General features: G+C 42.9%; 2 protein-coding genes across 3 annotated transcripts in view; both read left to right on the forward strand.

Annotated features, from left to right (window-relative positions):
* Positions 1–656: 656 nt before the first annotated feature.
* Positions 657–9,613, forward strand: LOC138192107 (histone-lysine N-methyltransferase SUV39H1-like). The gene is made up of 6 exons (XM_069139311.1): positions 657–700; positions 1,467–1,612; positions 3,954–4,613; positions 6,035–6,181; positions 7,234–7,363; positions 7,911–9,613. Exons 1-6 carry the CDS (start codon positions 682–684, stop codon positions 8,042–8,044), a joined length of 1,236 nt encoding a protein of 411 aa, XP_068995412.1. The 5' UTR covers positions 657–681; the 3' UTR covers positions 8,045–9,613.
* A 2,419-nt stretch (positions 9,614–12,032) lies between these two features.
* The window catches only part of LOC138192095 (rho guanine nucleotide exchange factor 10-like protein), a 40,430-nt gene continuing 24,882 nt past the window's right edge, over positions 12,033–27,580 (forward strand). For both annotated transcript variants that reach the window (XM_069139276.1, XM_069139277.1), the window contains exons 1-6: positions 12,033–12,291; positions 14,757–14,831; positions 16,800–16,988; positions 17,077–17,104; positions 17,946–18,001; positions 18,093–18,161. In XM_069139276.1, the coding sequence (XP_068995377.1) occupies positions 14,795–14,831; positions 16,800–16,988; positions 17,077–17,104; positions 17,946–18,001; positions 18,093–18,161 (379 nt within the window). In that variant the 5' untranslated portion in view covers positions 12,033–12,291; positions 14,757–14,794. The remainder of the gene's footprint in view (positions 12,292–14,756; positions 14,832–16,799; positions 16,989–17,076; positions 17,105–17,945; positions 18,002–18,092; positions 18,162–27,580) is intronic.

The following is a 27,580-nucleotide window of genomic DNA, read 5'->3' on the forward strand; positions in this document are numbered from 1 at the left end:
TTTTTTCTGATATTAACCTTTTCAAAGTTTCACATTTATATTACATACAAACACAGTCTACAAACCCTAAAGCCTTAAAAATAAATAAATACATATTTGTAGTTAAATAGTGTGTGGTTGGTCCTGACCCTCCCGATGATCCAATCAAGCACCAGACATTGTTTTTATTAGACTGTTCTCGTTTAGGATGGACACGGAGCTGATTGCCTTAACCACGCCCCCAGCTCACTTCATTGGTTCCCAGCCCTATCCCTCACTCAATGTCACTGGCCCCTCACAACGGAACAACCAATCACAGTGTACGCAGGCCAAGCAAGTCCCTCCCTCAAGACGGCACGTTCCGTCGCCATCCTAGTAATAATAATCTAATATCCAGGCGCGTCGTTTACCTACTTTGTGTTTTCTAACAACTACCGGAAGGCAGTGATTAATCCCGGGCTGCGCCTCAATCCCACGCTCCTCTTCTCCTCTTCTCCTCTTCTTCCTCTGCGGTGGGTCTTATTTTCTTCAAGTAGCTTCGTGCGACATCTTTAGTCTTCTGGCCTACCCGCCAGACAGCGCGTGATCCAATGAGCGGGCTGACAGAGGAGGCTCATCCAATCAGCAGCCGCCTCGGTCCCCTCTGTCACAGGATCCTCCCGACCAATGTAGTTTCTCCTATTTTGGCGGCTGTGCGGAAACATGGCGGATAATTTGAAAGGTAACACATGAGGACTATTATTTAACTTTATTTTCCATTCTAAGATTATTAACGTCAGTTAGCTGGTTAAGCATAACGTCTTTAAACACTCTGAACACACGGGCTCTCCTTTCTTTATGTTCCCGCGACATGACGGAGGGCAGCTGTCGGTCAGCCGGAGTTCTGTTGAAGTTTAACGGAGTCGCTTTCATGAGTTCAGAGGAACTTTGGTTGCGCTTTGAGACGGGCCGGATGTTTCAGGAGCCGGTCTGTAACCAGTCTGTGGAGTCCGTTTGTCCGTTTTGAGTACAGGGTTACGGTGAGCTGCGGTTCAGAGGTAAACACTACATCTGCCGGGGAGATGTTTAAATGGCAGCCTGTGTGTTTCTGGTCGCCGCCTCTGATCCTCCGGACTGGGATGACTCAGTTTCAGTCAGCAGGTGTTGTTTCGGTGTTTCATACATTTACATCTTTGAACAGTTTTCCGGTGAGTTTTCACGACTCTACCAAACATCGTCAGGAAACTTCTGCCGCAGACCTGCCACCATTCTCCGCTCCTGTTCGGCGGTAGATTGCAGTGATGATTAGGAGAAGTTTAAACTGAAGGCTCTACATCGGCTGATGTGTGCCGAATGAAGCCGAGCTATCAGACTATGTCCATAAACATCAAAGGCACGTTTCATTGTTTTGAATCTTCATCAAACAGCAGCGCTAGTTTAAATCTGCAGATTTTTGAGTGGAGTTTGGTGCAGCCTTGGAGACCGTGTTAAGGTGCTTGTTGTGTCAGGTTGCAGCGTGCCCTGTAAGATGTCCTGGGAGCAGCTGGAGGCCCGGTGCCGCTCAGAGGGGCTCCACTGCAGACAGCTGGGAGTGAAACGGGCCAACGTCAACGAGTACGAGGTGGAGTTCCTGTGTGACTACAGGAAGTCCAAGGTAAGCTGTGTGGTCACGTGACTGGTCTGGACAGCTGCTGCAGAAACATGAAAACATACCTGGTTTAGCGGGAAATATTAAAGCCTTCTCACTGTCTTATGGTACACTTTACTGACAGTTATATTCAGGAAAACTACGTTAGTTTAACGCAGGGGGACAGATTTACATCAACATGGAGCCAACATCCACACAGGTCCCTGTTGGTGTTTATACATCCCTGTTCCTGTTTAAACCTCCCTGTTGGTGTTTAAACATCCCTGCTCCTGTTTAACTGTTCCATTTTAAATGTCCCTGTTGGTGTTTAAACGTCCCTGTTCCATTTTAAACATCCCTGTTGGTGTTTAAACATCCCTGTTGGTGTTTAAACCTCCCTGTTGGTGTTTAAATGTCCCTGTTGGTGTTTAAACCTCCCTGTTCCAGTTTAAACGTCCCTGTTGGTGTTTAAGCATCCCTGTTCCTGTTTAACTGTTCCATTTAAAATGTCCCAGTTGGTGTTTAAACCTCCCTGTTCCTGTTTAAACCTCCCTGTTGGTGTTTAAACCTCCCCGTTCCTGTTTAAACCTCCCTGTTCCTATTTAAACCTCCCTGTTCCTGTTTAAACCTCCCTGTTCCTGTTTAAATGTACCTGTTACTTTTTAAACGTCCCTGTTGGTGTTTAAACCTCCCTGTTTCTGTTTAAACCTCCCTGTTGGTATTTAAACCTCCCTGTTCCTATTTAAACCTCCCTGTTCCTGTTTAAACCTCCCTGTTCCTGTTTAAATGTACCTGTTACTTTTTAAACGTCCCTGTTGGTGTTTAAACCTCCCTGTTTCTGTTTAAACCTCCCTGTTGGTGTTTAAACATCCCTGCTCCTGTTTAACTGTTCCATTTTAAATGTCCCTGTTGGTGTTTAAACGTCCCTGTTCCATTTTAAACATCCCTGTTGGTGTTTAAACCTCCCTGTTGGTGTTTAAATGTCCCTGTTGGTGTTTAAACCTCCCTGTTCCAGTTTAAACGTCCCTGTTGGTGTTTAAGCATCCCTGTTCCTGTTTAACTGTTCCATTTAAAATGTCCCAGTTGGTGTTTAAACCTCCCTGTTCCTGTTTAAACCTCCCTGTTGGTGTTTAAACCTCCCCGTTCCTGTTTAAACCTCCCTGTTCCTATTTAAACCTCCCTGTTCCTGTTTAAACCTCCCTGTTCCTGTTTAAATGTACCTGTTACTTTTTAAACGTCCCTGTTGGTGTTTAAACCTCCCTGTTTCTGTTTAAACCTCCCTGTTGGTGTTTAAACATCCCTGCTCCTGTTTAACTGTTCCATTTTAAATGTCCCTGTTGGTGTTTAAACGTCCCTGTTCCATTTTAAACATCCCTGTTGGTGTTTAAACATCCCTGTTGGTGTTTAAACCTCCCTGTTGGTGTTTAAATGTCCCTGTTGGTGTTTAAACCTCCCTGTTCCAGTTTAAACGTCCCTGTTGGTGTTTAAGCATCCCTGTTCCTGTTTAACTGTTCCATTTAAAATGTCCCAGTTGGTGTTTAAACCTCCCTGTTCCTGTTTAAACCTCCCTGTTGGTGTTTAAACCTCCCCGTTCCTGTTTAAACCTCCCTGTTCCTATTTAAACCTCCCTGTTCCTGTTTAAACCTCCCTGTTCCTTTTTAAACATGCCTGTTCCTTTTTAAATGTCCCTGTTCCTTTTTAAACCTCCCTGTTGGTGTTTAAACATCCCTGCTCCTGTTTAACTGTTCCATTTTAAATGTCCCTGTTGGTGTTTAAACATCCCTGTTCCATTTTAAACATCCCTGTTGGTGTTTAAACCTCCCTGTTCCTGTTTAAACCTCCCTGTTCCAGTTTAAACGTCCCTGTTGGTGTTTAAGCATCCCTGTTCAACTGTTGCATTTAAAATGTCCCTGTTGGTGTTTAAACCTCCCTGTTCCATTTTAAATGTCCCTGTTGGTGTTTAAATGGCCCTGTTGGTGTTTAAACCTCCCTGTTCCATTTTAAATGTCCCTGTTGGTGTTTAAACGGCCCTGTTGGTGTTTAAACCTCCCTGTTGGTGTTTAAACCTCCCTGTTGGTGTTTAAATGTCCCTGTTCCAGTTTAAACGTCCCTGTTGGTGTTTAAACGCCCCTGTTGGTGTTTAAACGTCCCTGTTGGTGTTTAAACATCCCTGTTCCAGTTTAAACGTCCCTGTTGGTGTTTAAACATCCCTGTTCCAGTTTAAACGTCTCTGTTGGTGTTTAAACATCCTTGTTCCAGTTTAAACGTCTCTGTTGGTGTTTAAACATCCCTGTCCATGGTGAAGGACTCATTAACTTCCTGTCAGATTCCCGTTGTCGTCCTGAATGGAAGCCATTGTGTGTTTCAGGAGGAGGAGTTCTACCTGGTGAAGTGGAGGGGCTTCTCGGAGGTGAACAACAGCTGGGAACCCAAGAGGAACCTGAAGTGTCCCAAACTGATGAAACAGTTCCACCTTGACCTGGACCAGGAGCTGAGGCGCCAAAAGAGACGCGGTTTCCCCAAGAAGCTAGACAAGGAAGTGACTTCGGTCCTGGTCCAGAAAGCCAAACTCCGACAGAGTCTGCGGCGCTGGGAGGCCCATTTGAACCAGACCCGCAATCACCCGGGCCGCATTCTGGTCACCAACGAAGTGGACCTGGAGGGCCCTCCCAAGAACTTCACGTACATCAACAACTACCGAGTGGGCCCGGGCATCGTGCTGGATGAGATGGCCGTGGGCTGCGAGTGTAAGAACTGCTGGGAGGAGCCGGTGAACGGGTGCTGCCCCGGCGCCTCGCTGCACCGCATGGCCTACAACGACCGGGGGCAGGTCCGCATCCGGCCCGGCAAGCCCATATACGAGTGCAACTCCCAGTGCAGCTGCGGGCGCGAGTGTCCCAACAGGGTGGTTCAGAAGGGGATCCAGTTCGACCTGTGCATCTTTAAGACGGAGAACGGGCGGGGTTGGGGGGTCCGCACGCTACAGCACATCAAGAAGAACACCTTCGTCATGGAGTACGTGGGAGAGGTAAGACCTGATCCACACACTGTTCATCATCATTATCAGTGAGGGACATACAGCAGCCTTCATTCACCAGTCTGAGTATCAGTCACTGCTATACACACTGATCTGACAACATTTGAGCTTCAATGTGATCTTCAGTTCATCTTTCCTCCATTTTTACCTGAACATAGGTTTCCTTCACAAATTACAACAGCATGACAGCTTTACTTTTTAGATGAAAATGTTTGAAGATTTGTTCACTTCAAAAATCTTGTTTCTTCTTATTAGTTTTCTGTTGAAACTCACCCCGACAGTTAGAAGATAGTAGGCCTCAAACAGAGCTGTGTTTGGGGGCGTGTCTGTTTGATTGACAGGCCTGTGGTGAAGTCAGATTACAGCTATCAGTGGGCGGGGCGTAGTCTCCTCAGGTTTCCAGTCAGATTCCACCGCTGGCTCCTCCCCCAGCTCGTCCAAATATGGTCACTTCCTGCTCCAATGAGCAGACTGGAGGCTTCAGGTGACGACAGTTGGTTGCTGCTGTGTTTATATTATGGGATGAGTGGGAACATAGATCTGATCACAGATGGTAGCTGGATGTTTAAGTGAACAGGGCATGATGGGAAACAGCTGATTGGTTCAGATGTCGACTCAGTCATATGATGTTCTGCAGAAAGATTTGATTTTGGACAGATTTCTGTTGTAATGTTCTGATTCTGAAGGTTTGTTCCGACAACAGGATAAATGTTGTTTGATGTTTATCAATACATTCAGATCATTGATCAATATATTTCATATGTATATCACAGTTCAGTCTGCTGGATGTCAATGATGGACTGTTTTGAATTAATTCAAGTATTTAACAACAGAAAACCTTCTGGATGTGAGAAATCTGAACATCTGTACAGATGTTCAGATTAATGGTGTCAGTTATTTTAGTTTGTGTCGTTTTAGACGGACAGGAAGGAGAGTTGATGTAAACAGGATGGATGTCAATCATCTTAAACGCCTGCAGACTGAGTATCAGGGTTCACAATGATGTTTGAAGTTTCTAAAGATTGATGTCAGATCTCACAGGAAGTCGAGGTTTCTGTTGCTTCCTGTTCACACTGAAGGAAACGGTATGTTTGACTCCGCCCCCTGCGCTCACCAAGGTTAGTTCATCTTAGAGCTTAGAGTCCACAGCTGTCTCTCAGTGATCCATCCTGTACCTCAAACTGTCTTTGAGTACAGGAAGTGTTTCCAGCTGAAAAAACATCCAGGTTTCATTCTGACCATCGTCATGGAAACCTGATGGGACCTGCTACGTGACCTTTGAACTCTGATAATTAAACTGAATCAACCCGGTTCGACTCCTCTGGTACCGAACCGACCCGGTTAGAACCCTCCTTCCTGCTCTGTTGGTCTCTGATGTTTGTGGTTTAACGTGAACGTCGTCCTGGTTCCAGATCATCACCACAGATGAAGCGGAGAGGCGGGGCCACATCTACGACCGCCAAGGCTCCACCTACCTGTTCGACCTGGACTACGTGGAGGACGTGTACACGGTGGACGCAGCGCACCAGGGAAACATCTCCCATTTTGTCAACCACAGTGTGAGTGTCCCCAGCGTGTCCCCAGAGGTTCCCCAGTGTCCCCAGTGTCCTCAGTAGTGTTTGATTAGTAACTCTGTCCAGTGACGTCTGTCCGTCTCTGTTTGATGATATTTCCATGTATAGAATCTTGTAGATGAAGTTCGGTGTAGTTCTGTCAGTGTGTTTGAATGTGTGCTGAGTCAGCCTCTGACCTCTGACTTCTGACCTCTGTTCTCTGACCTCCGACTTCTGACCTCTGTCCTCTGACCTCCGACTTCTGACCTCTGTCCTCTGACCTCTGTCCTCTGACCTCCGACTTCTGTCCTCTGACCTCCGTCCTCTGTCTTCCATCCTCTGACCCCCGTCCTCTGTACTCTGACCTCCGTACTTTGACCTCCGTCCTCTGACCTCTGTTCTCTGTCCTCCATCCTCTGACCTCTGTTCTCTGTCCTCCGTCCTCTGTTCTCTGACCTCTGTTCTGTCCTCCGTCCTCTGACCTCCGTCCTCTGATCTCTGACCTCCGTCCTCTGACCACCGTCCTCTGTCCTCCGTCCTCTAACCCCTGTCCTCTGTCTTCTGACCTCTGACCTCTGTTCTCCATCCTGTGACCTTTGTTCTCTAACCTCTGACCTCCATCCTGTCCTCTGATGTCTGTCCTCTGTTCTCTAACCTCTGTTCTCCGTCCTCTGACCTCCGTCCTCTGTCCTCCATCCTCTGACCCCCGTCCTCCGCAACTCTGACCTCCGTACTTTGACCTCTGTCCTCCGTCCTCTAACCTCTGACCTCCGTCCTCTGATCTCTGACCTCTGTCCTCTAACCCTTGTCCTCTGACCCCCGTCCTCTAACCTCTGACCTCCATCCTGTCCTCTGACATCCGTCCTCTGACCTCTGTTCTCCGTCCTCTGACCCCCGTCCTCTAACCTCTGACCTCCATCCTGTCCTCTGACATCCGTACTCTGACCTCTGACCTCATCCTCTGATCTCCGTCCTGTGACCTCTGTTCTCCGACTTCCGTCTTCTAACCTCTGTTCTCCGTCCTCTGACCTCTGTCCTCTGACTTCTGTCCTCTGCAGTGTCACCCCAACCTGCAGGTGTTCAACGTGTTCATCGACAACATTGACGAGCGACTGCCGCGGATCGCCTTGTTCTCCACCCGGGCGATCCGAGCGGGGGAGGAGATCACCTTCGACTACAAGATGCAGAGTGAGTGGAGCATGCAGCTTCATGTGTTTATTATGGTCTGGAACAAAAACATCCTCTGAGGACAGAGGCTCCACTCTGTACCATAGCACAGCAATGACCTGGCCAACTTCATTTCTATTCATAATTTATGAAAGTAACTTTGAACAGAAACCTTCAGGGTTTGTAGGAGAGTCAGTATCTCCATCCACTCATCGTCTGTACCCGCTTTATCCTGAACAGGGTCATTGGGGGGCGGAGCCTATCCCAGCTTAGTAACTCTTCAGATTTATTTTAATTCAACCAGAACTAGAGAGGTGAAGGTTTGTCTGAGTGACTGAACCCGTTCTCTCTGAACACACCTCCATAATAAACCTGAATGAAGCTCAATAAAAAAAGGCTGAGTCACCGGATCTGAACAATAAAACGCTAAGTCACCGTTATGCTGAGTCACCGGAGACAACACTTACATGAAAAATATATTATAACTAATTATTTCTGTGTATGTACAATGTTTATTGCAACAGGAAGTTATTACAGTTTGTCCTCTGTCCGTCCTGTCTCCCTCCAGTCGATCCGGTGGACACAGAGAGCACCAAGATGGACTCCAGTTTCATCCTGGCGGGCCTCCCTGGCTCTCCAAAGAAGCGTCTCCGTGTGGAGTGCCGCTGCGGGTCGGACTCATGTCGGAAGTATCTGTTCTGACGGGATGCTGCGGGGAGCGGGACGCTGCCGTCTGAGGACGGACGGGGACACTTAAACAGACTTTAATGTGCTTCTTAAACATGTTGTTTATGTGGAATGTTTTAAATGTGACATCATCCATCCAGGGGAGCTGAGAGGTGTCTTACTGGGTGTCCTCCGTCCACTCTGAACTCTACAGAGGACAGTAGATCAGTTAGTGTGTTAGACCGTCCCTCTGTCCTCTGGAGGACACGCCCTGGTTTCTCTCTGCTCCTCCTCCTCCCTCAACACAGAAAGCAGGAAGAAGCTCCTTCACAATGAAATCCAGAGCACCTGCAGTGTCTGGTGTCCTCTGCTGTCCACTGGTGTCGTCTGGGCTCTTCTGGTGTCCTCTGGTGTCCACTGGTGTTGTCTGGGCTCCTCTGGTGTCCACTGGGGTCTTCTGGTGTCCACTGGTGTCCTCTGGGTTCCTCTGGTGTCCTCTGGGTGCTGCAGTCTGTCCCTGTCCTCACATCTGTCTGCAGGACATGCCCCTGTGGTGAACACTCTCATGTTCTGAACCTCTGACCATCATCAAATGTTTTCATGTTATTTTTAGATCCGGTGTTTCATTAGTTTCTGGTACGCTCAGTGTTTGATGTCCGACTCCTGGTGCTGACTCAGCGTGTCCTTCGCCATCACTGGACCATGTGACGTGTTGACTAACAGGACAGTGTCTCCGTGTGTCTCTGAAGGTCCAGACTGTCTGTCCTCCATCAGCTGGTTCTTTGTACATATGTGTCGTCTTAATGAGATCAACTGGATCATAATGGAGGACATAGTGAGACAGACACCGGTCCCGGTCCCGGTATGATCCAATGAACTGACTGAAGTTTTGAAAGTAACTGTGATCGTCATGTTTTGTGTTTTCAGAACGTCTAACGACCCTCTGTGTGTGTGTGTGTGTGTGTGTGTGTGTGTGTGTGTGTCTGTGTGTGTGTGTGTGTGTGTGTCTGTGTGTGTGTGTGTGTGTGTGTGTCTGTGTGTGTGTGTCTGTGTGTCTGTGTGTGTGTGTCTGTGTGTGTGTGTGTGTGTGTGTGTCTGTGTGTGTGTCTGTGTGTCTGTGTGTGTGTCTGTGTGTGTGTGTGTGTGTGTGTGTCTGTGTGTGTGTCTGTGTGTGTGTCTGTGTGTGTCTGTGTGTGTGTCTGTGTGTGTGTGTGTGTCTGTGTGTGTGTGTGTGTCTGTGTGTGTGTGTGTGTGTGTGTCTGTGTGTGTGTGTGTGTGTCTGTGTGTGTGTGTGTGTGTGTGTCTGTGTGTGTGTGTGTGTGTGTCTGTGTGTGTGTGTGTGTGTCTGTGTGTGTGTCTGTGTGTGTGTGTGTGTGTCTGTGTGTGTCTGTGTGTGTGTGTGTGTGTCTGTGTATGTGTCTGTGTGTCTGTGTGTGTGTCTGTGTGTGTGTGTGTCTGTGTGTGTGTGTGTGTCTGTGTGTGTGTGTGTGTGTGTGTCTGTGTGTGTGTGTGTGTGTGTGTCTGTGTGTGTGTGTGTGTCTGTGTGTGAGTGAGTGTGTGTGTGTGTCTGTGTGTGTGTGTGTGTGTGTGTGTGTGTGTCTGTGTGTGTGTCTGTGTGTGTGTGTGTGTGTGTGTCTGTGTCTGTGTGTCTGTGTGTGTGTGTGTGTCTGTGTGTCTGTGTGTCTGTGTGTCTGTGTGTGTGTGTCTGTGTGTGTGTCTGTGTGTGTGTGTGTGTCTGTGTGTGAGTGAGTGTGTGTGTGTGTCTGTGTGTGTGTCTGTGTCTGTGTGTGTCTGTGTGTGTGTCTGTGTGTCTGTGTGTGTGTCTGTGTGTCTGTCTGTGTGTGTGTGTGTGTCTGTGTGAGATTTTTTTCTTCACTGTATATTTAAACATTTTAGTTTTTATCAGTGAACTTTCTTCTAGAACAAAAACAAAGTGAATAAATGATGATGATTTGTTGGTTTACTGAAGTTTACAGGCTCATGATCAGATGTTTCTACGGAGATGACCTCTGACCTTCACGTCTGAGGAGGACTTCATTCTGTGTCCCTCTGTCTGTCTCTGTCCGTCTCTGACTGTCTCTGTCTGACCGTCTCTGTCTGTCTCTCTCCGTCTCGGTCTCTGACCATCTCTGTCTGTCTCTGTTTGTGTCTGACCGTCTCTGTCTGTCTCTGTCCGTCCTTTAATCTCCCTTCGTCTCTATCTCAGTCCAACATGACTGCAGCTCCGGAGCAGCAAGAAGCTCCAACATCGACGCCTGGCGGTCATTCAGTGGAACTACACGTCCCCCTTAAAACTGATTTAATTCACTCAAAATATAAAACGTTGTTAATGTCATCTCCGTTTCCATGGCAACACATGGGGTGTGACAGCTGCGTCAGCAGACTCTTATGTAACGTACACAATGTGTCGTACTCCAGGAAGTAGTCGGACCCTTAGCAACCACCTAGCAACAGAGGATTTCTAGTCTCCAACTGAATAAATACAGAACATAGAAACACTAAACTGATCAGCTAGCTCAGTCTGGTTGGAACAAAGATATCTGATGAACTAAGATATCTGAAGGACAAAGATATCTGATGAACTAAGATATCTGAAGGACAAAGATATCTGATGAACTACGATATCTGATGGACAAAGATATCTGATGAACTAAGATATCTGATGGACAAAGATCTCTGATGAACTAAGATATCTGATGGACAAAGATCTCTGATGAACTAAGATATCTGAAGGACAAAGATCTCTGATGAACTAAGATATCTGATGGACAAAGATATCTGATGAACTAAGATATCTGATGGACAAAGATCTCTGATGAACTAAGATATCTGAAGGACAAAGATCTCTGATGAACTACGATATCTGATGGACAAAGATATCTGATGAACTAAGATATCTGATGGACAAAGATCTCTGATGAACTAAGATATCTGAAGGACAAAGATCTCTGATGAACTAAGATATCTGATGAACAAAGATATCTGATGAACTAAGATATCTGAAGGACAAAGATATCTGATGAACTACGATATCTGATGGACAAAGATATCTGATGAACTAAGATATCTGATGGACAAAGATCTCTGATGAACTAAGATATCTGATGGACAAAGATCTCTGATGAACTAAGATATCTGAAGGACAAAGATCTCTGATGAACTAAGATATCTGATGGACAAAGATATCTGATGAACTAAGATATCTGATGGACAAAGATATCTAATGAACAAAGATATCTGATGAATAAAGATATCCATGGAAAAAGATATCTGATGAATAAAGATATCTGATGAACAAAGATATCTGATAATAAAATATGTATTTTAAAGATTTTAGCACTGTGTTGCTAGCTGCCACTAGGATTTTAAGTGACTATCCGTGGTGTTACGGTACGGGTGCTCGGAGCGACCAAAAAGGACCAAAAGAGACCCGACTTCACCAAATGGGTCATTTAATAGAACTAGAACAAGTAGAAACTACATTATATTACATATTATATGAAACTCTATTATATAAAGGTATTCCTGTGTCTTTATTAGGCAAAGCCAAAAAAAAAACTTTGACATTTTTTGAACTGCAATCAAAAATCAAGTTTGTAAGTAAAACTATATAAACTGAATACAATTATTGCATTGCAAACAAATTTGCTGGGACAGTTTTTTTTAGTTTTGGTCACAGAATTAAGAATTTTGCTCATGAAAATAGCCTTTTTGGCTGCAAGTTGAAAACCTTTGGTCAGGAGTCCAAAAGCTTTTCGTTGAGTTGGATGTAGTGGGCGGGGCATTCACTAGAGACGGGTTTCTATTGGTGGACGGACTTCAGCTGCTTCTGTAAACACCGACAGGAGACGACTGTTGAACTACATGTTTCTGTCACATTCATCTTTTTCTATTGAAACGCTTTAAGTTTCTTGTTGGTTCGGCTTCATGCTGCCGTCAGCATGTCGGCCGGTCAGCGGACTCAGCGGGGAGCCGCTCGTGTTTCCACCGGGACACCGTTCCCGTTGTGAAAACCAAAGTGAAAGCTGTCTATCCCGTTTTAAAGCAGTTCACTAGAAAAGAATGACGTGACGTCATCAGACAACAGGAAAGCCTGGAAGAGTTTGTCGGATTAACCAGAAACGTGTTTGTGGAGTAGCAGAGCGGGAAACCTGCGGATCAGAACCTCGAGGAGGAGCCGACCCAGGCTGAGGACGGAAACCCGGTTCGGTTGGTTCGGTTCTCCAGACACCATGTGTTGGACCGGTCCAGACCGTCCGACGGCGGGGGCGCGCTGGTGACAGGTGAGCTGTGGAGATAATTACATTGATGATGATGATGGAGGCTTCATGGAGAGATTCTGAAGGTCCCGGTCCAGATTAAGTTCTGACATGTTGGAACTGAAACAGACTTCATATAAGGTAGTGAAGTAAATAAAGATCGAACTATAATATGAGAAGAAGAAAGAGCAGAAATAATTTCCACTTTTATTCCTTCAGCTGTTTGATTAATTTTGTCCGTAGATGTTTTTATTTTCCTGTTTTAGACTAAACATATGAATGACCTCACCTGCTGCTGCAGGACGTTTTTATAGTTTTATTTATTCCGTTTTCTGGTGTTTTCTGGACCAAACTATGAGTTCGTTCATCAACTGTTGGATCAGATCCTCAGCAGCGAAATGAAAACACACCCGAACACAATAACACATTATTGTTACTGTGAGCTGCAGAGAGCAGAGTGACCTTTGACCTGTCTGAGGACTGCAGTGTTGTGTTCAGGTGAAGTCGTGCTGCTATGACAGATCAGCTGTTTTTAGTTTCTCTGCTGTCTAACAGAGACCAGAGAAAAGCAGTGATGTCATTTTAATAAGTAATCTCAAACCAGTATGAAAGCTTTTATTGTCCGACTGAAGGTCACCAAGTGAAAACGTGAACGCATCAGCCTCCAACATACCTGCAGCTTTCAGTATTTTACCCAGAATGCAGCGTGTCCTGTGTTGACCATCGGTAGACGCTGGTCCTCAGTCTGAACACGTAGCGCTGCAGCTGACGGGCGTCGTGAACTAAACTACCGAGCAAACTCCTCCGTCGACCTGCTGGTGGCTCTCGATGGTCAGTTAGAGGCTCACGGAATCACTTCCTGTCTGAGGGTTCATCCTCCCGCGACCGTGATTCAAAGTTATTTTAAACCCGAGTTTCTGTGCACCAACATGATGAGCTCACAGAGCGGGTCATCCTCTGGACACCAGGAACATCTGGTTGAGACTCTAGGACAGATGTTGAGATAAACATCTGTTCAGCTGTGAGAGGCTCATTATGCAGGAATGTGTTTTGACTGTCAGTAGGTAAGTAAGGACAGTTTGTCTTTGTCTCTGTCCTTATTGTCCATTCAGCTGCAGCCAATTATTATTACTATGAATCATTATGAATTATTCTTCATCTCTGACTGACTGCAACACGTTGTCTCTGTTTCTCCACATTCACATCATCAGTGTGTGTTAAGAACCAGTCCAGGCCTGCTTTAACATGTCAGTAACCACGGTAACTGGAGTTTGTAGTGTTTGTAGAGTCTCAGGTGAGCGATGACGTCACCTGCTTCAGTAAGCGTGTGGGAAACAACACGTCTGGATCTGTTGAACAGGAATGTAACACTCACGGTGCCTCCGGCAGACAACGGTTGTTCCTCCTCACAGATAAATACTGGCTCCACAGACCTGCATCATGTCAATCATCCCTGTCTGTCAGCTGGAGGTCATGTGACTCCTCCACAGGGAATCTGTCCAATCAGCTGACTGCTGGTTCTTGTGGTTGTTTTTTTTCTCTAAATACACTTTTGTTTATTTGTTCTGAACTATAGAAAATAATTTCATACACAAATGTTTGTTTTATGTATTTGACTGCATGTCTTTAAAACCTTTAAAATGCATATTGTTATATTTTACATTTGAACTCTGTGTTTAAATTTATGCATTTTATTTCTTTTCTCTGTTTAAATGTTGCCGTTTTAATGTGAAACACTGGATGTAATGTTCTTGCTGTAAAACCCTTTTGAGCTGCATTTCTTGGATGAATGGTGCTATAACAGGGGTGTCAAACATATGGCCCGCGGGCCGGATCCGGCCCGCCAGGGCGTCCAGCTCAGCCCGCCGGATGACTTTGCTAAGTGTGAAAATTACAGAAAGACATAAATTGCATTTCTATGAGAATATGGAGGTTTATGAGTACAAACGTTTTTTTTTGTTTTTTTTTAATCGATCCAGTAATTGCTTCAAAAACAGCGTAAATGCGACGTCTGCTCCGGAGGAAGAAGCGCTCGGTGCCACAGGCAGCAGCTCGCTGCTCGCTTTGTGACGCGTTTGACATCAGAGAATCTGCAGAGGAGAGCCGGGGCAGATCAACAGTGGGCTGATGTCTGAGTTTTTGGTCTTTATGTTTCTAGTTTATTGTAGAAAGACCTTAAAACAGGGTTTATCATCCAAAAATCTTCACCAATGATTTAAACAAAGAGAAATATTGTCGTTATTATGCTATGATTTTACTGGTCTGGCCCACTTGAGATCAAAGTGGGCAGTATGTGGCCCCTTAACTAAAATGAGTTTGACACCCCTGTGCTATAAAGTTGATTGTTATTATTATTATTAATATTATTAAAACCTGTAACTCTGTTGAACTCGGTGATCAGAAGGAACAGAGCGTCAGATATCATTTATTATTCTAATATTAATATGATTCATGATTGATTATGAATTAGTTCATCTGTCTGTTTAAAGCAACTGATGTGACTTTGAAGTGACCTTAAAGGAGCATCATGACCTCCACACGTCCATCTCTCCATCCGTCAGTGGGTGAGTTCCTCCTCCATCTGATTCATGTTTAATATCATTTTGATTTTATATGTTGGAATTTGTCCTGACAGACTGAACATCAGAACGCTTCCTGTTTATCTTTTATCTAACTATTTATCTTCTGCGATATGCTTTAGTCAGACTGAAACATGATGACAGATGTGGTTTTATCACAGTCTGTTTATAAAACTATATAAAACTACAGACTGTTTCTAAAAGAGTTCGTAGCTTCAGGTCTGTAAGATGGTTCTGATCCAGAAGTGTCTTCAGCTGCAATACCAGCGAGTGCCACCAGAGGTCGGCTCCAAAAAGCCTGCGGCTCCATAGACTCCCATTCAACTTCTCTCATCAAATCCAAAGTGAATAAAATGTGTCCATCAGTTATCTCGGTGTTGTTAGCTAAAGTCACTCCTTCTTATTAGTTTTCTGGAGGTCCATCTGAAAATAATCCCTCATTCATTAGAAAAGAAGATTCAAGAAGACCTGTTTTTGGGGGCGTGTCTGTTTGATTGACAGGCCTGTGGTGCATCAGGTTACAGCTATCGGTGGGCGGGACGTAGTATCCTCAGGTTTCCAATCAGATCTGTCAGATCCACCTCTGGCTCCTCCTCCAGCTCGTCCAAATATGGTCACTTCCTGCTCCAAACCACTCCGAACTAGCAAAGATGGTGACGGACAGAATCTGAACTGGAGGATTCATAACGTTCACAAACCAACGATGACATCACTGATGGTTGATGACATCACTGATGGTTGATGGTTGATGACATCACTGATGGATGTGATTGGTTTTTATCTGTCTTGATAGTCAGAGAATTTTTATTTATCTGGTTTCATCTGATTTAGTTTTAGAGTTCTGTAAAGAAACGCACAGGGTGACATCCTGCAGCAGAGAAACCAACTTTAACTTCACTTCTGTTCAAACATGTCACAGCTGATCTGATCCGATCAGGTCGAATCTGATGCAGCCGGTCTCAGAGTCTCCTGGAGGCGGAGCCTCATTAATCCCCTGCTGCTGTGGGAGAGAGACTAGTCACCATCTGCTGTGGAAGAAGCGAGTGTGTGAGTGTGTGTGACATAAACGAGGACTGACGGGTGAGGCCCTGCTCATCAACAACCATATGTTCCAGTGTGTGTGTGTGTGTGTAATCGCTCTCTCTGTGTGTGTTGGTGCCACAGCACCGTCTAATCCTCCGTTTCCCATCATACACTGCTCAGCGATCTGTTCCCATGGTCACCAGTAATGAGTCAGGTGTGTGTTTCTACCTGATCGACTCTGTCCCAGTTAATGAGTCACATGATGTCAGTCAGTCTGATGAACAGCTGTTCTCTAGAATAATCACCTGCATTGCATCCTACATCTCTTCTTCTCGACATCTCTTCATCTCTACATCTCTACATCTCAGTGGTTGAAACTGAATGTTAGATTCTAACTTGCTGAAATAGTCTTTATAAAATTGTTGTTGATGTCCAGATCATCAAAAGAGACAAATAATAAAAGAACATGAGGACGTCCGTCTGACAGAAAACAGAATCACGCATGTTTTTATTTCAAACTGAAGCCTTAAAAAAACACGGACGTAATGAAAAATATCCTAAAGATTGACAATGAAAAGTAAATCATAATATAACAGTTTAAAAGAGAATAATAGGATTATCATGTGTTTATTATTTATCACCCTCTACTTTTTAAACCTATGTTTTCAACCCTTCATTTTGGCCGTCGCCATCTTTGATTTTTGGAGCAGAAAGTGACCATATTTGGACGAACATGGGGAGGAGCGAGGGACAGATCTGACAGGGAACAACTCCCGCCCACTATACCTGACACCTGACTGCACCACCGGCCTGTCAATCAAAGGCCGAGGAGTCAGTGAACATGTGACCCGCCCAGCAGGAGGCCACTAACTGCTATGCTAACACACCTGAAGCAGAATGAAGGCGTTTTGTCCACTTGTGTGTCTGAAGGGACGTCTCATAGCGAGGAAGACGATGATGAAGAAGAGCACAGGGAGACCTTTCAGTTCGACGACTACAATGACCTCCGACCTCCAGAGATGACCGACCCAGCAGGGGCAGAACCTTGTGACACCGCCAGGCTGGTTGTGAACGCACCAATCAGCACGGACCTGCGTCTGAAGCACCTGCATGGCGCAGGTGAATGCAGCATGTATAACGACATCAGCCAGAGATGTGAAGAGTAGTTTATATACGTATATACAGTTGTTTTCTTTCTGGTTGTCAGACATGGAGGTCCGAGCGTCTCCAGAATGGTGAGTTCTTCCAACCTACCACAAACTTTAAAGAATCACAAACATCTTCAGTCCGGCGGTCGTCCTGCACGTTAAAACACACTTTTATCTTTTTACAGATCAAATCTAGTTTAAACTATGAGTTCAGATGTTAAAAATCAGAGTCACCAGCAGGCAGCAGCACACTGATCTCAGCTGACTCAGCGTTATACATGCAGCATTTCAACTGGCTCTAAATTAAAGTGTGTAGAAGTTATTTTTTATTTCTGCTGATGGAGACATATTTTAAAATATATTTGTCCTGAATGGAGCTGTTTTTGTTTTTGTTGTTTTTCAAACAGAAATGATAAAAGTAGCAGAGAGGTTAAACTATATCTTCATCATCACGGTCTTCATCAACGGGTCATGAAAGAACCGCCAATAGAAACTCCTGTCTCATCCATGATTGTAGGCCCCGCCCACTACAAAAAACAATTAGATAGAGGGTTAGGGTTAACTTATCTATCTATCTATCTATCTATCTATCTATCTATCTATCTATCTATCTGTCTGTCTGTCTGTCTGTCTGTCTCTCTCTCTCTCTCTGTCTGTCTGTCTGTCTGTCTGTCTGTCTCTCTCTGTCTGTCTGTCTGTCTGTCTGTCTGTCTATCTATCTACCTGATTTGTATTGCAATTTTTCTCCGACTGTTTTTTTTATGCTCAATAATAAAAACACCACTTCATAGAGTTCAGTTCATCTTCAGAATCAGAGAAATGTCTTCATATAAAATATATTGTTAATGTTTGAAGAGCGTTGAAGAACCTTTGTGACTGAGGATCAGCTGACTGATGACTTTGAAGAACCTTGCCCCTGTTGTTCCAGGTTGTCATCGTCCTCCTCGTCCGAGTGTCTGTGGACGGCCGGCAGCATCTGTGAAGGTGAGGAAGGATGTGATGAAGACCTCCAGCTGTGTGTTTGTGTGTTCACCTCACTCTGGGTGTGTTTGTGTGTCTGTGTGCGTTCGGACAGATCAGACGTCACATCGAGCACAGGAGTGGCTGAGTGTGGTGTCAGAGCTCACACTGCGCCTGCACAGAGGTACGACAACTTCCAGTTGGATGCTAGAGGGGGAGGAGCCATGATGTATCTCAGTGAGGATGTATCTCATTGATGATTTATCTCATTGATGATTTATCTCATTGATGATTTATCTCATTGATGATTTATCTCATTGAGGATGTATCTCAGTGAGGATGTATCTCAGTGATGATGTATCTCATTGAGGATGTATCTCATTGATGATGTATCTCAGTGATGATTTATCTCATTGAGGATGTATCTCAGTGATGATTTATCTCAGTGATGATGTATCTCAGTGATGATGTATCTCATTGATGATTTATCTCAGTGAGGATGTATCTCAGTGAGGATGTATCTCAGTGATGATTTATCTCATTGATGATTTATCTCATTGAGGATGTATCTCAGTGAGGATGTATCTCAGTGATGATGTATCTCATTGAGGATGTATCTCATTGATGATGTATCTCAGTGATGATTTATCTCATTGAGGATGTATCTCAGTGATGATTTATCTCAGTGATGATGTATCTCAGTGATGATGTATCTCATTGATGATTTATCTCAGTGAGGATGTATCTCAGTGAGGATGTATCTCAGTGATGATGTATCTCATTGATGATTTATCTCAGTGAGGATGTATCTCAGTGAGGATGTATCTCAGTGATGATGTATCTCATTGATGATTTATCTCATTGAGGATGTATCTCAGTGATGATGTATCTCATTGATGATTTATCTCAGTGAGGATGTATCTCAGTGAGGATGTATCTCAGTGAGGATGTATCTCAGTGATGATGTATCTCATTGATGATTTATCTCAGTGATGATGTATCTCAGTGAGGATGTATCTCAGTGATGATGTATCTCAGTGAGGATGTATCTCAGTGAGGATGTATCTCAGTGATGATGTATCTCATTGAGGATGTATCTCAGTGAGGATGTATCTCATTGAGGATGTATCTCAGTGAGGATGTATCTCATTGAGGATGTATCTCAGTGATGATGTATCTCATTGATGATTTATCTCAGTGACGATGTATCTCAGTGAGGATGTATCTCAGTGATGATGTATCTCATTGAGGATGTATCTCATTGAGGATGTATCTCAGTGAGGATGTATCTCATTGAGGATGTATCTCAGTGAGGATGTATCTCATTGAGGATGTATCTCAGTGATGATGTATCTCAGTGATGATGTATCTCAGTGAGGATGTATCTCATTGAGGATGTATCTCAGTGAGGATGTATCTCATTGATGATTTATCTCAGTGATGATGTATCTCAGTGAGGATGTATCTCAGTGATGATGTATCTCATTGATGATTTATCTCAGTGATGATGTATCTCAGTGATGATTTATCTCATTGAGGATGTATCTCAGTGAGGATGTATCTCAGTGATGATGTATCTCATTGATGATTTATCTCAGTGAGGATGTATCTCAGTGAGGATGTATCTCAGTGATGATGTATCTCATTGATGATTTATCTCAGTGATGATGTATCTCAGTGAGGATGTATCTCAGTGATGATGTATCTCATTGAGGATGTATCTCATTGATGATTTATCTCAGTGAGGATGTATCTCAGTGAGGATGTATCTCAGTGAGGATGTATCTCATTGATGATGTATCTCATTGATGATTTATCTCAGTGAGGATGTATCTCAGTGAGGATGTATCTCATTGATGATTTATCTCAGTGAGGATGTATCTCAGTGATGATGTATCTCATTGATGATTTATCTCAGTGAGGATGTATCTCAGTGAGGATGTATCTCAGTGATGATGTATCTCATTGATGATTTATCTCATTGAGGATGTATCTCAGTGAGGATGTATCTCAGTGATGATTTATCTCAGTGAGGATGTATCTCAGTGAGGATGTATCTCAGTGAGGATGTATCTCAGTGATGATGTATCTCATTGATGATTTATCTCAGTGATGATGTATCTCAGTGAGGATGTATCTCAGTGAGGATGTATCTCAGTGAGGATGTATCTCAGTGAGGATGTATCTCAGTGATGATGTATCTCATTGAGGATGTATCTCAGTGAGGATGTATCTCATTGAGGATGTATCTCAGTGAGGATGTATCTCATTGAGGATGTATCTCAGTGATGATGTATCTCATTGATGATTTATCTCAGTGACGATGTATCTCAGTGAGGATGTATCTCAGTGATGATGTATCTCATTGAGGATGTATCTCATTGAGGATGTATCTCAGTGAGGATGTATCTCATTGAGGATGTATCTCAGTGAGGATGTATCTCATTGAGGATGTATCTCAGTGATGATGTATCTCAGTGATGATGTATCTCAGTGAGGATGTATCTCATTGAGGATGTATCTCAGTGAGGATGTATCTCATTGATGATTTATCTCAGTGATGATGTATCTCAGTGAGGATGTATCTCAGTGATGATGTATCTCATTGAGGATGTATCTCATTGAGGATGTATCTCAGTGAGGATGTATCTCAGTGATGATGTATCTCATTGAGGATGTATCTCAGTGAGGATGTATCTCTGAGGATGTATCTCTGAGGATGTATCTCTGAGGATGTATCTCAGTGATGATGTATCTCAGTGAGGATGTATCTCAGTGAGGATGTATCTCTGAGGATGTATCTCTGAGGATGTATCTCTGAGGATGTATCTCATTGAGGATGTATCTCAGTGATGATGTATCTCAGTGATGATGTATCTCAGTGAGGATGTATCTCATTGAGGATGTATCTCAGTGATGATGTATCTCATTGATGATTTATCTCAGTGATGATGTATCTCATTGAGGATGTATCTCATTGAGGATGTATCTCATTGAGGATGTATCTCAGTGAGGATGTATCTCAGTGAGGATGTATCTCATTGATGATTTATCTCAGTGATGATGTATCTCAGTGAGGATGTATCTCAGTGATGATGTATCTCATTGAGGATGTATCTCATTGAGGATGTATCTCAGTGAGGATGTATCTCAGTGATGATGTATCTCATTGAGGATGTATCTCAGTGAGGATGTATCTCTGAGGATGTATCTCTGAGGATGTATCTCTGAGGATGTATCTCAGTGATGATGTATCTCAGTGAGGATGTATCTCAGTGAGGATGTATCTCTGAGGATGTATCTCTGAGGATGTATCTCTGAGGATGTATCTCATTGAGGATGTATCTCAGTGATGATGTATCTCAGTGATGATGTATCTCAGTGAGGATGTATCTCATTGAGGATGTATCTCAGTGATGATGTATCTCATTGATGATTTATCTCAGTGATGATGTATCTCATTGAGGATGTATCTCATTGAGGATGTATCTCATTGAGGATGTATCTCAGTGAGGATGTATCTCTGAGGATGTATCTCTGAGGATGTATCTCTGAGGATGTATCTCAGTGATGATGTATCTCAGTGAGGATGTATCTCAGTGAGGATGTATCTCTGAGGATGTATCTCTGAGGATGTATCTCAGTGATGATTTATCTCAGTGATGATGTATCTCAGTGATGATATATCTCATTGAGGATGTATCTCAGTGAGGATGTATCTCTGAGGATGTATCTCAGTGATGATGTATCTCAGTGAGGATGTATCTCAGTGATGATGTATCTCAGTGATGATATATCTCATTGAGGATGTATCTCAGTGAGGATGTATCTCTGAGGATGTATCTCTGAGGATGTATCTCAGTGATGATTTATCTCAGTGATGATGTATCTCAGTGATGATGTATCTCATTGAGGATGTATCTCAGTGATGATGTATCTCATTGATGATTTATCTCAGTGAGGATGTATCTCAGTGAGGATGTATCTCATTGATGATTTATCTCATTGAGGATATATCTCAGTGATGATGTATCTCATTGATGATTTATCTCAGTGAGGATGTATCTCAGTGAGGATGTATCTCAGTGAGGATGTATCTCATTGATGATTTATCTCAGTGATGATGTATCTCAGTGAGGATGTATCTCACTGATGATGTATCTCAGTGAGGATGTATCTCAGTGAGGATGTATCTCAGTGAGGATGTATCTCATTGAGGATGTATCTCAGTGAGGATGTATCTCATTGAGGATGTATCTCAGTGAGGATGTATCTCAGTGATGATGTATCTCATTGATGATTTATCTCAGTGACGATGTATCTCAGTGAGGATGTATCTCAGTGATGATGTATCTCATTGAGGATGTATCTCATTGAGGATGTATCTCAGTGAGGATGTATCTCATTGAGGATGTATCTCAGTGAGGATGTATCTCATTGAGGATGTATCTCAGTGATGATGTATCTCAGTGATGATGTATCTCAGTGAGGATGTATCTCATTGAGGATGTATCTCAGTGAGGATGTATCTCATTGATGATTTATCTCAGTGATGATGTATCTCAGTGAGGATGTATCTCAGTGATGATGTATCTCATTGAGGATGTATCTCATTGAGGATGTATCTCAGTGATGATGTATCTCAGTGAGGATGTATCTCAGTGAGGATGTATCTCTGAGGATGTATCTCTGAGGATGTATCTCTGAGGATGTATCTCAGTGATGATGTATCTCAGTGATGATGTATCTCAGTGATGATGTATCTCAGTGAGGATGTATCTCATTGAGGATGTATCTCAGTGATGATGTATCTCATTGATGATTTATCTCAGTGATGATGTATCTCATTGAGGATGTATCTCATTGAGGATGTATCTCAGTGAGGATGTATCTCTGAGGATGTATCTCTGAGGATGTATCTCTGAGGATGTATCTCAGTGATGATGTATCTCAGTGAGGATGTATCTCAGTGAGGATGTATCTCTGAGGATGTATCTCTGAGGATGTATCTCATTGATGATTTATCTCAGTGATGATGTATCTCAGTGATGATATATCTCATTGAGGATGTATCTCAGTGAGGATGTATCTCTGAGGATGTATCTCTGAGGATGTATCTCAGTGATGATGTATCTCAGTGATGATATATCTCAGTGATGATGTATCTCATTGATGATTTATCTCAGTGAGGATGTATCTCAGTGAGGATGTATCTCAGTGAGGATGTATCTCAGTGATGATGTATCTCATTGATGATTTATCTCAGTGATGATGTATCTCAGTGAGGATGTATCTCAGTGATGATGTATCTCAGTGAGGATGTATCTCAGTGAGGATGTATCTCAGTGATGATGTATCTCATTGAGGATGTATCTCAGTGAGGATGTATCTCATTGAGGATGTATCTCAGTGAGGATGTATCTCATTGAGGATGTATCTCAGTGATGATGTATCTCATTGATGATTTATCTCAGTGACGATGTATCTCAGTGATGATGTATCTCATTGAGGATGTATCTCATTGAGGATGTATCTCAGTGAGGATGTATCTCATTGAGGATGTATCTCAGTGAGGATGTATCTCATTGAGGATGTATCTCAGTGATGATGTATCTCAGTGATGATGTATCTCAGTGAGGATGTATCTCATTGAGGATGTATCTCAGTGAGGATGTATCTCATTGATGATTTATCTCAGTGATGATGTATCTCAGTGAGGATGTATCTCAGTGATGATGTATCTCATTGATGATTTATCTCAGTGATGATGTATCTCAGTGATGATTTATCTCATTGAGGATGTATCTCAGTGAGGATGTATCTCAGTGATGATGTATCTCATTGATGATTTATCTCAGTGAGGATGTATCTCAGTGAGGATGTATCTCAGTGATGATGTATCTCATTGATGATTTATCTCAGTGATGATGTATCTCAGTGAGGATGTATCTCAGTGATGATGTATCTCATTGAGGATGTATCTCATTGATGATTTATCTCAGTGAGGATGTATCTCAGTGAGGATGTATCTCAGTGAGGATGTATCTCATTGATGATGTATCTCATTGATGATTTATCTCAGTGAGGATGTATCTCAGTGAGGATGTATCTCATTGATGATTTATCTCAGTGAGGATGTATCTCAGTGATGATGTATCTCATTGATGATTTATCTCAGTGAGGATGTATCTCAGTGAGGATGTATCTCAGTGATGATGTATCTCATTGATGATTTATCTCATTGAGGATGTATCTCAGTGATGATGTATCTCATTGATGATTTATCTCAGTGAGGATGTATCTCAGTGAGGATGTATCTCAGTGAGGATGTATCTCAGTGATGATGTATCTCATTGATGATTTATCTCAGTGATGATGTATCTCAGTGAGGATGTATCTCAGTGATGATGTATCTCAGTGAGGATGTATCTCAGTGAGGATGTATCTCAGTGATGATGTATCTCATTGAGGATGTATCTCAGTGAGGATGTATCTCATTGAGGATGTATCTCAGTGAGGATGTATCTCATTGAGGATGTATCTCAGTGATGATGTATCTCATTGATGATTTATCTCAGTGACGATGTATCTCAGTGAGGATGTATCTCAGTGATGATGTATCTCATTGAGGATGTATCTCATTGAGGATGTATCTCAGTGAGGATGTATCTCATTGAGGATGTATCTCAGTGAGGATGTATCTCATTGAGGATGTATCTCAGTGATGATGTATCTCAGTGATGATGTATCTCAGTGAGGATGTATCTCATTGAGGATGTATCTCAGTGAGGATGTATCTCATTGATGATTTATCTCAGTGATGATGTATCTCAGTGAGGATGTATCTCAGTGATGATGTATCTCATTGAGGATGTATCTCATTGAGGATGTATCTCAGTGAGGATGTATCTCAGTGATGATGTATCTCATTGAGGATGTATCTCAGTGAGGATGTATCTCTGAGGATGTATCTCTGAGGATGTATCTCTGAGGATGTATCTCAGTGATGATGTATCTCAGTGAGGATGTATCTCAGTGAGGATGTATCTCTGAGGATGTATCTCTGAGGATGTATCTCATTGAGGATGTATCTCAGTGATGATGTATCTCAGTGATGATGTATCTCAGTGAGGATGTATCTCATTGAGGATGTATCTCAGTGATGATGTATCTCATTGATGATTTATCTCAGTGATGATGTATCTCATTGAGGATGTATCTCATTGAGGATGTATCTCATTGAGGATGTATCTCTGAGGATGTATCTCTGAGGATGTATCTCAGTGATGATGTATCTCAGTGAGGATGTATCTCAGTGAGGATGTATCTCTGAGGATGTATCTCTGAGGATGTATCTCAGTGATGATTTATCTCAGTGATGATGTATCTCAGTGATGATATATCTCATTGAGGATGTATCTCAGTGAGGATGTATCTCTGAGGATGTATCTCAGTGATGATGTATCTCAGTGAGGATGTATCTCAGTGATGATGTATCTCAGTGATGATATATCTCATTGAGGATGTATCTCAGTGAGGATGTATCTCTGAGGATGTATCTCTGAGGATGTATCTCAGTGATGATTTATCTCAGTGATGATGTATCTCAGTGATGATGTATCTCATTGAGGATGTATCTCAGTGATGATGTATCTCATTGATGATTTATCTCAGTGAGGATGTATCTCAGTGAGGATGTATCTCATTGATGATTTATCTCATTGAGGATATATCTCAGTGATGATGTATCTCATTGATGATTTATCTCAGTGAGGATGTATCTCAGTGAGGATGTATCTCAGTGAGGATGTATCTCATTGATGATTTATCTCAGTGATGATGTATCTCAGTGAGGATGTATCTCACTGATGATGTATCTCAGTGAGGATGTATCTCAGTGAGGATGTATCTCAGTGAGGATGTATCTCATTGAGGATGTATCTCAGTGAGGATGTATCTCATTGAGGATGTATCTCAGTGAGGATGTATCTCAGTGATGATGTATCTCATTGATGATTTATCTCAGTGACGATGTATCTCAGTGAGGATGTATCTCAGTGATGATGTATCTCATTGAGGATGTATCTCATTGAGGATGTATCTCAGTGAGGATGTATCTCATTGAGGATGTATCTCAGTGAGGATGTATCTCATTGAGGATGTATCTCAGTGATGATGTATCTCAGTGATGATGTATCTCAGTGAGGATGTATCTCATTGAGGATGTATCTCAGTGAGGATGTATCTCATTGATGATTTATCTCAGTGATGATGTATCTCAGTGAGGATGTATCTCAGTGATGATGTATCTCATTGAGGATGTATCTCATTGAGGATGTATCTCAGTGATGATGTATCTCAGTGAGGATGTATCTCAGTGAGGATGTATCTCTGAGGATGTATCTCTGAGGATGTATCTCTGAGGATGTATCTCAGTGATGATGTATCTCAGTGATGATGTATCTCAGTGATGATGTATCTCAGTGAGGATGTATCTCATTGAGGATGTATCTCAGTGATGATGTATCTCATTGATGATTTATCTCAGTGATGATGTATCTCATTGAGGATGTATCTCATTGAGGATGTATCTCAGTGAGGATGTATCTCTGAGGATGTATCTCTGAGGATGTATCTCTGAGGATGTATCTCAGTGATGATGTATCTCAGTGAGGATGTATCTCAGTGAGGATGTATCTCTGAGGATGTATCTCTGAGGATGTATCTCATTGATGATTTATCTCAGTGATGATGTATCTCAGTGATGATATATCTCATTGAGGATGTATCTCAGTGAGGATGTATCTCTGAGGATGTATCTCTGAGGATGTATCTCAGTGATGATTTATCTCAGTGATGATGTATCCCAGTGAGGATGTATCTCTGAGGATGCATCTCTGAGGATGTATCTCATTGATGATTTATCTCAGTGATGATGTATCTCAGTGATGATATATCTCATTGAGGATGTATCTCAGTGAGGATGTATCTCTGAGGATGTATCTCTGAGGATGTATCTCATTGATGATTTATCTCAGTGATGATGTATCTCAGTGATGATATATCTCATTGAGGATGTATCTCAGTGAGGATGTATCTCTGAGGATGTATCTCTGAGGATGTATCTCAGTGATGATTTATCTCAGTGATGATGTATCTCAGTGAGGATGTATCTCAGTGAGGATGTATCTCAGTGAGGATGTATCTCTGAGGATGCATCTCTGAGGATTCATCTCTGAGGATGTATCTCAGTGATGATGTATCTCAGTGATGATGTATCCCATTGAGGATGTATCCCATTGAGGATGTATCTGAATGTCTTTGAGTATCATTAAAGTAGTATTAATATTATCGAATGCACAATCACAGTCATTATTTATTAAATTATATTTATAAGGTGTCCTGCTTCCACTGAAACACAACCTGACCTCGCTGTTAGCATCCTGCTAGCTGATTAGCCTCCTCTGTATCTGTGAGTGTGTTTGTAGAAGTACCGTCCCACACACTGTTAGACTACACATGTAGCATCAGCTCTGTGTTTGTGTTGAGCTCACAGTACTTTACGTAAATACTTTACACCCTACTTTATAAGGTACTTTACGT

The sequence above is a fragment of the Embiotoca jacksoni genome, unplaced genomic scaffold (genome assembly GCF_022577435.1).
Source record: "Embiotoca jacksoni isolate LCO1_2020_lvr unplaced genomic scaffold, fEmbJac1.0.p SCAF_80, whole genome shotgun sequence".
NCBI lineage: Eukaryota > Metazoa > Chordata > Actinopteri > Embiotocidae > Embiotoca > Embiotoca jacksoni.

Excerpts from the sequence above, each read along its gene's own strand:
- LOC138192107 (XM_069139311.1), top strand. Across the intron at positions 1,613-3,953 it reads GTGACTACAGGAAGTCCAAG|GAGGAGGAGTTCTACCTGGT; the intron begins GTAAGCTGTGTG and ends TGTGTGTTTCAG. Across the intron at positions 4,614-6,034 it reads TCATGGAGTACGTGGGAGAG|ATCATCACCACAGATGAAGC; the intron begins GTAAGACCTGAT and ends TCCTGGTTCCAG.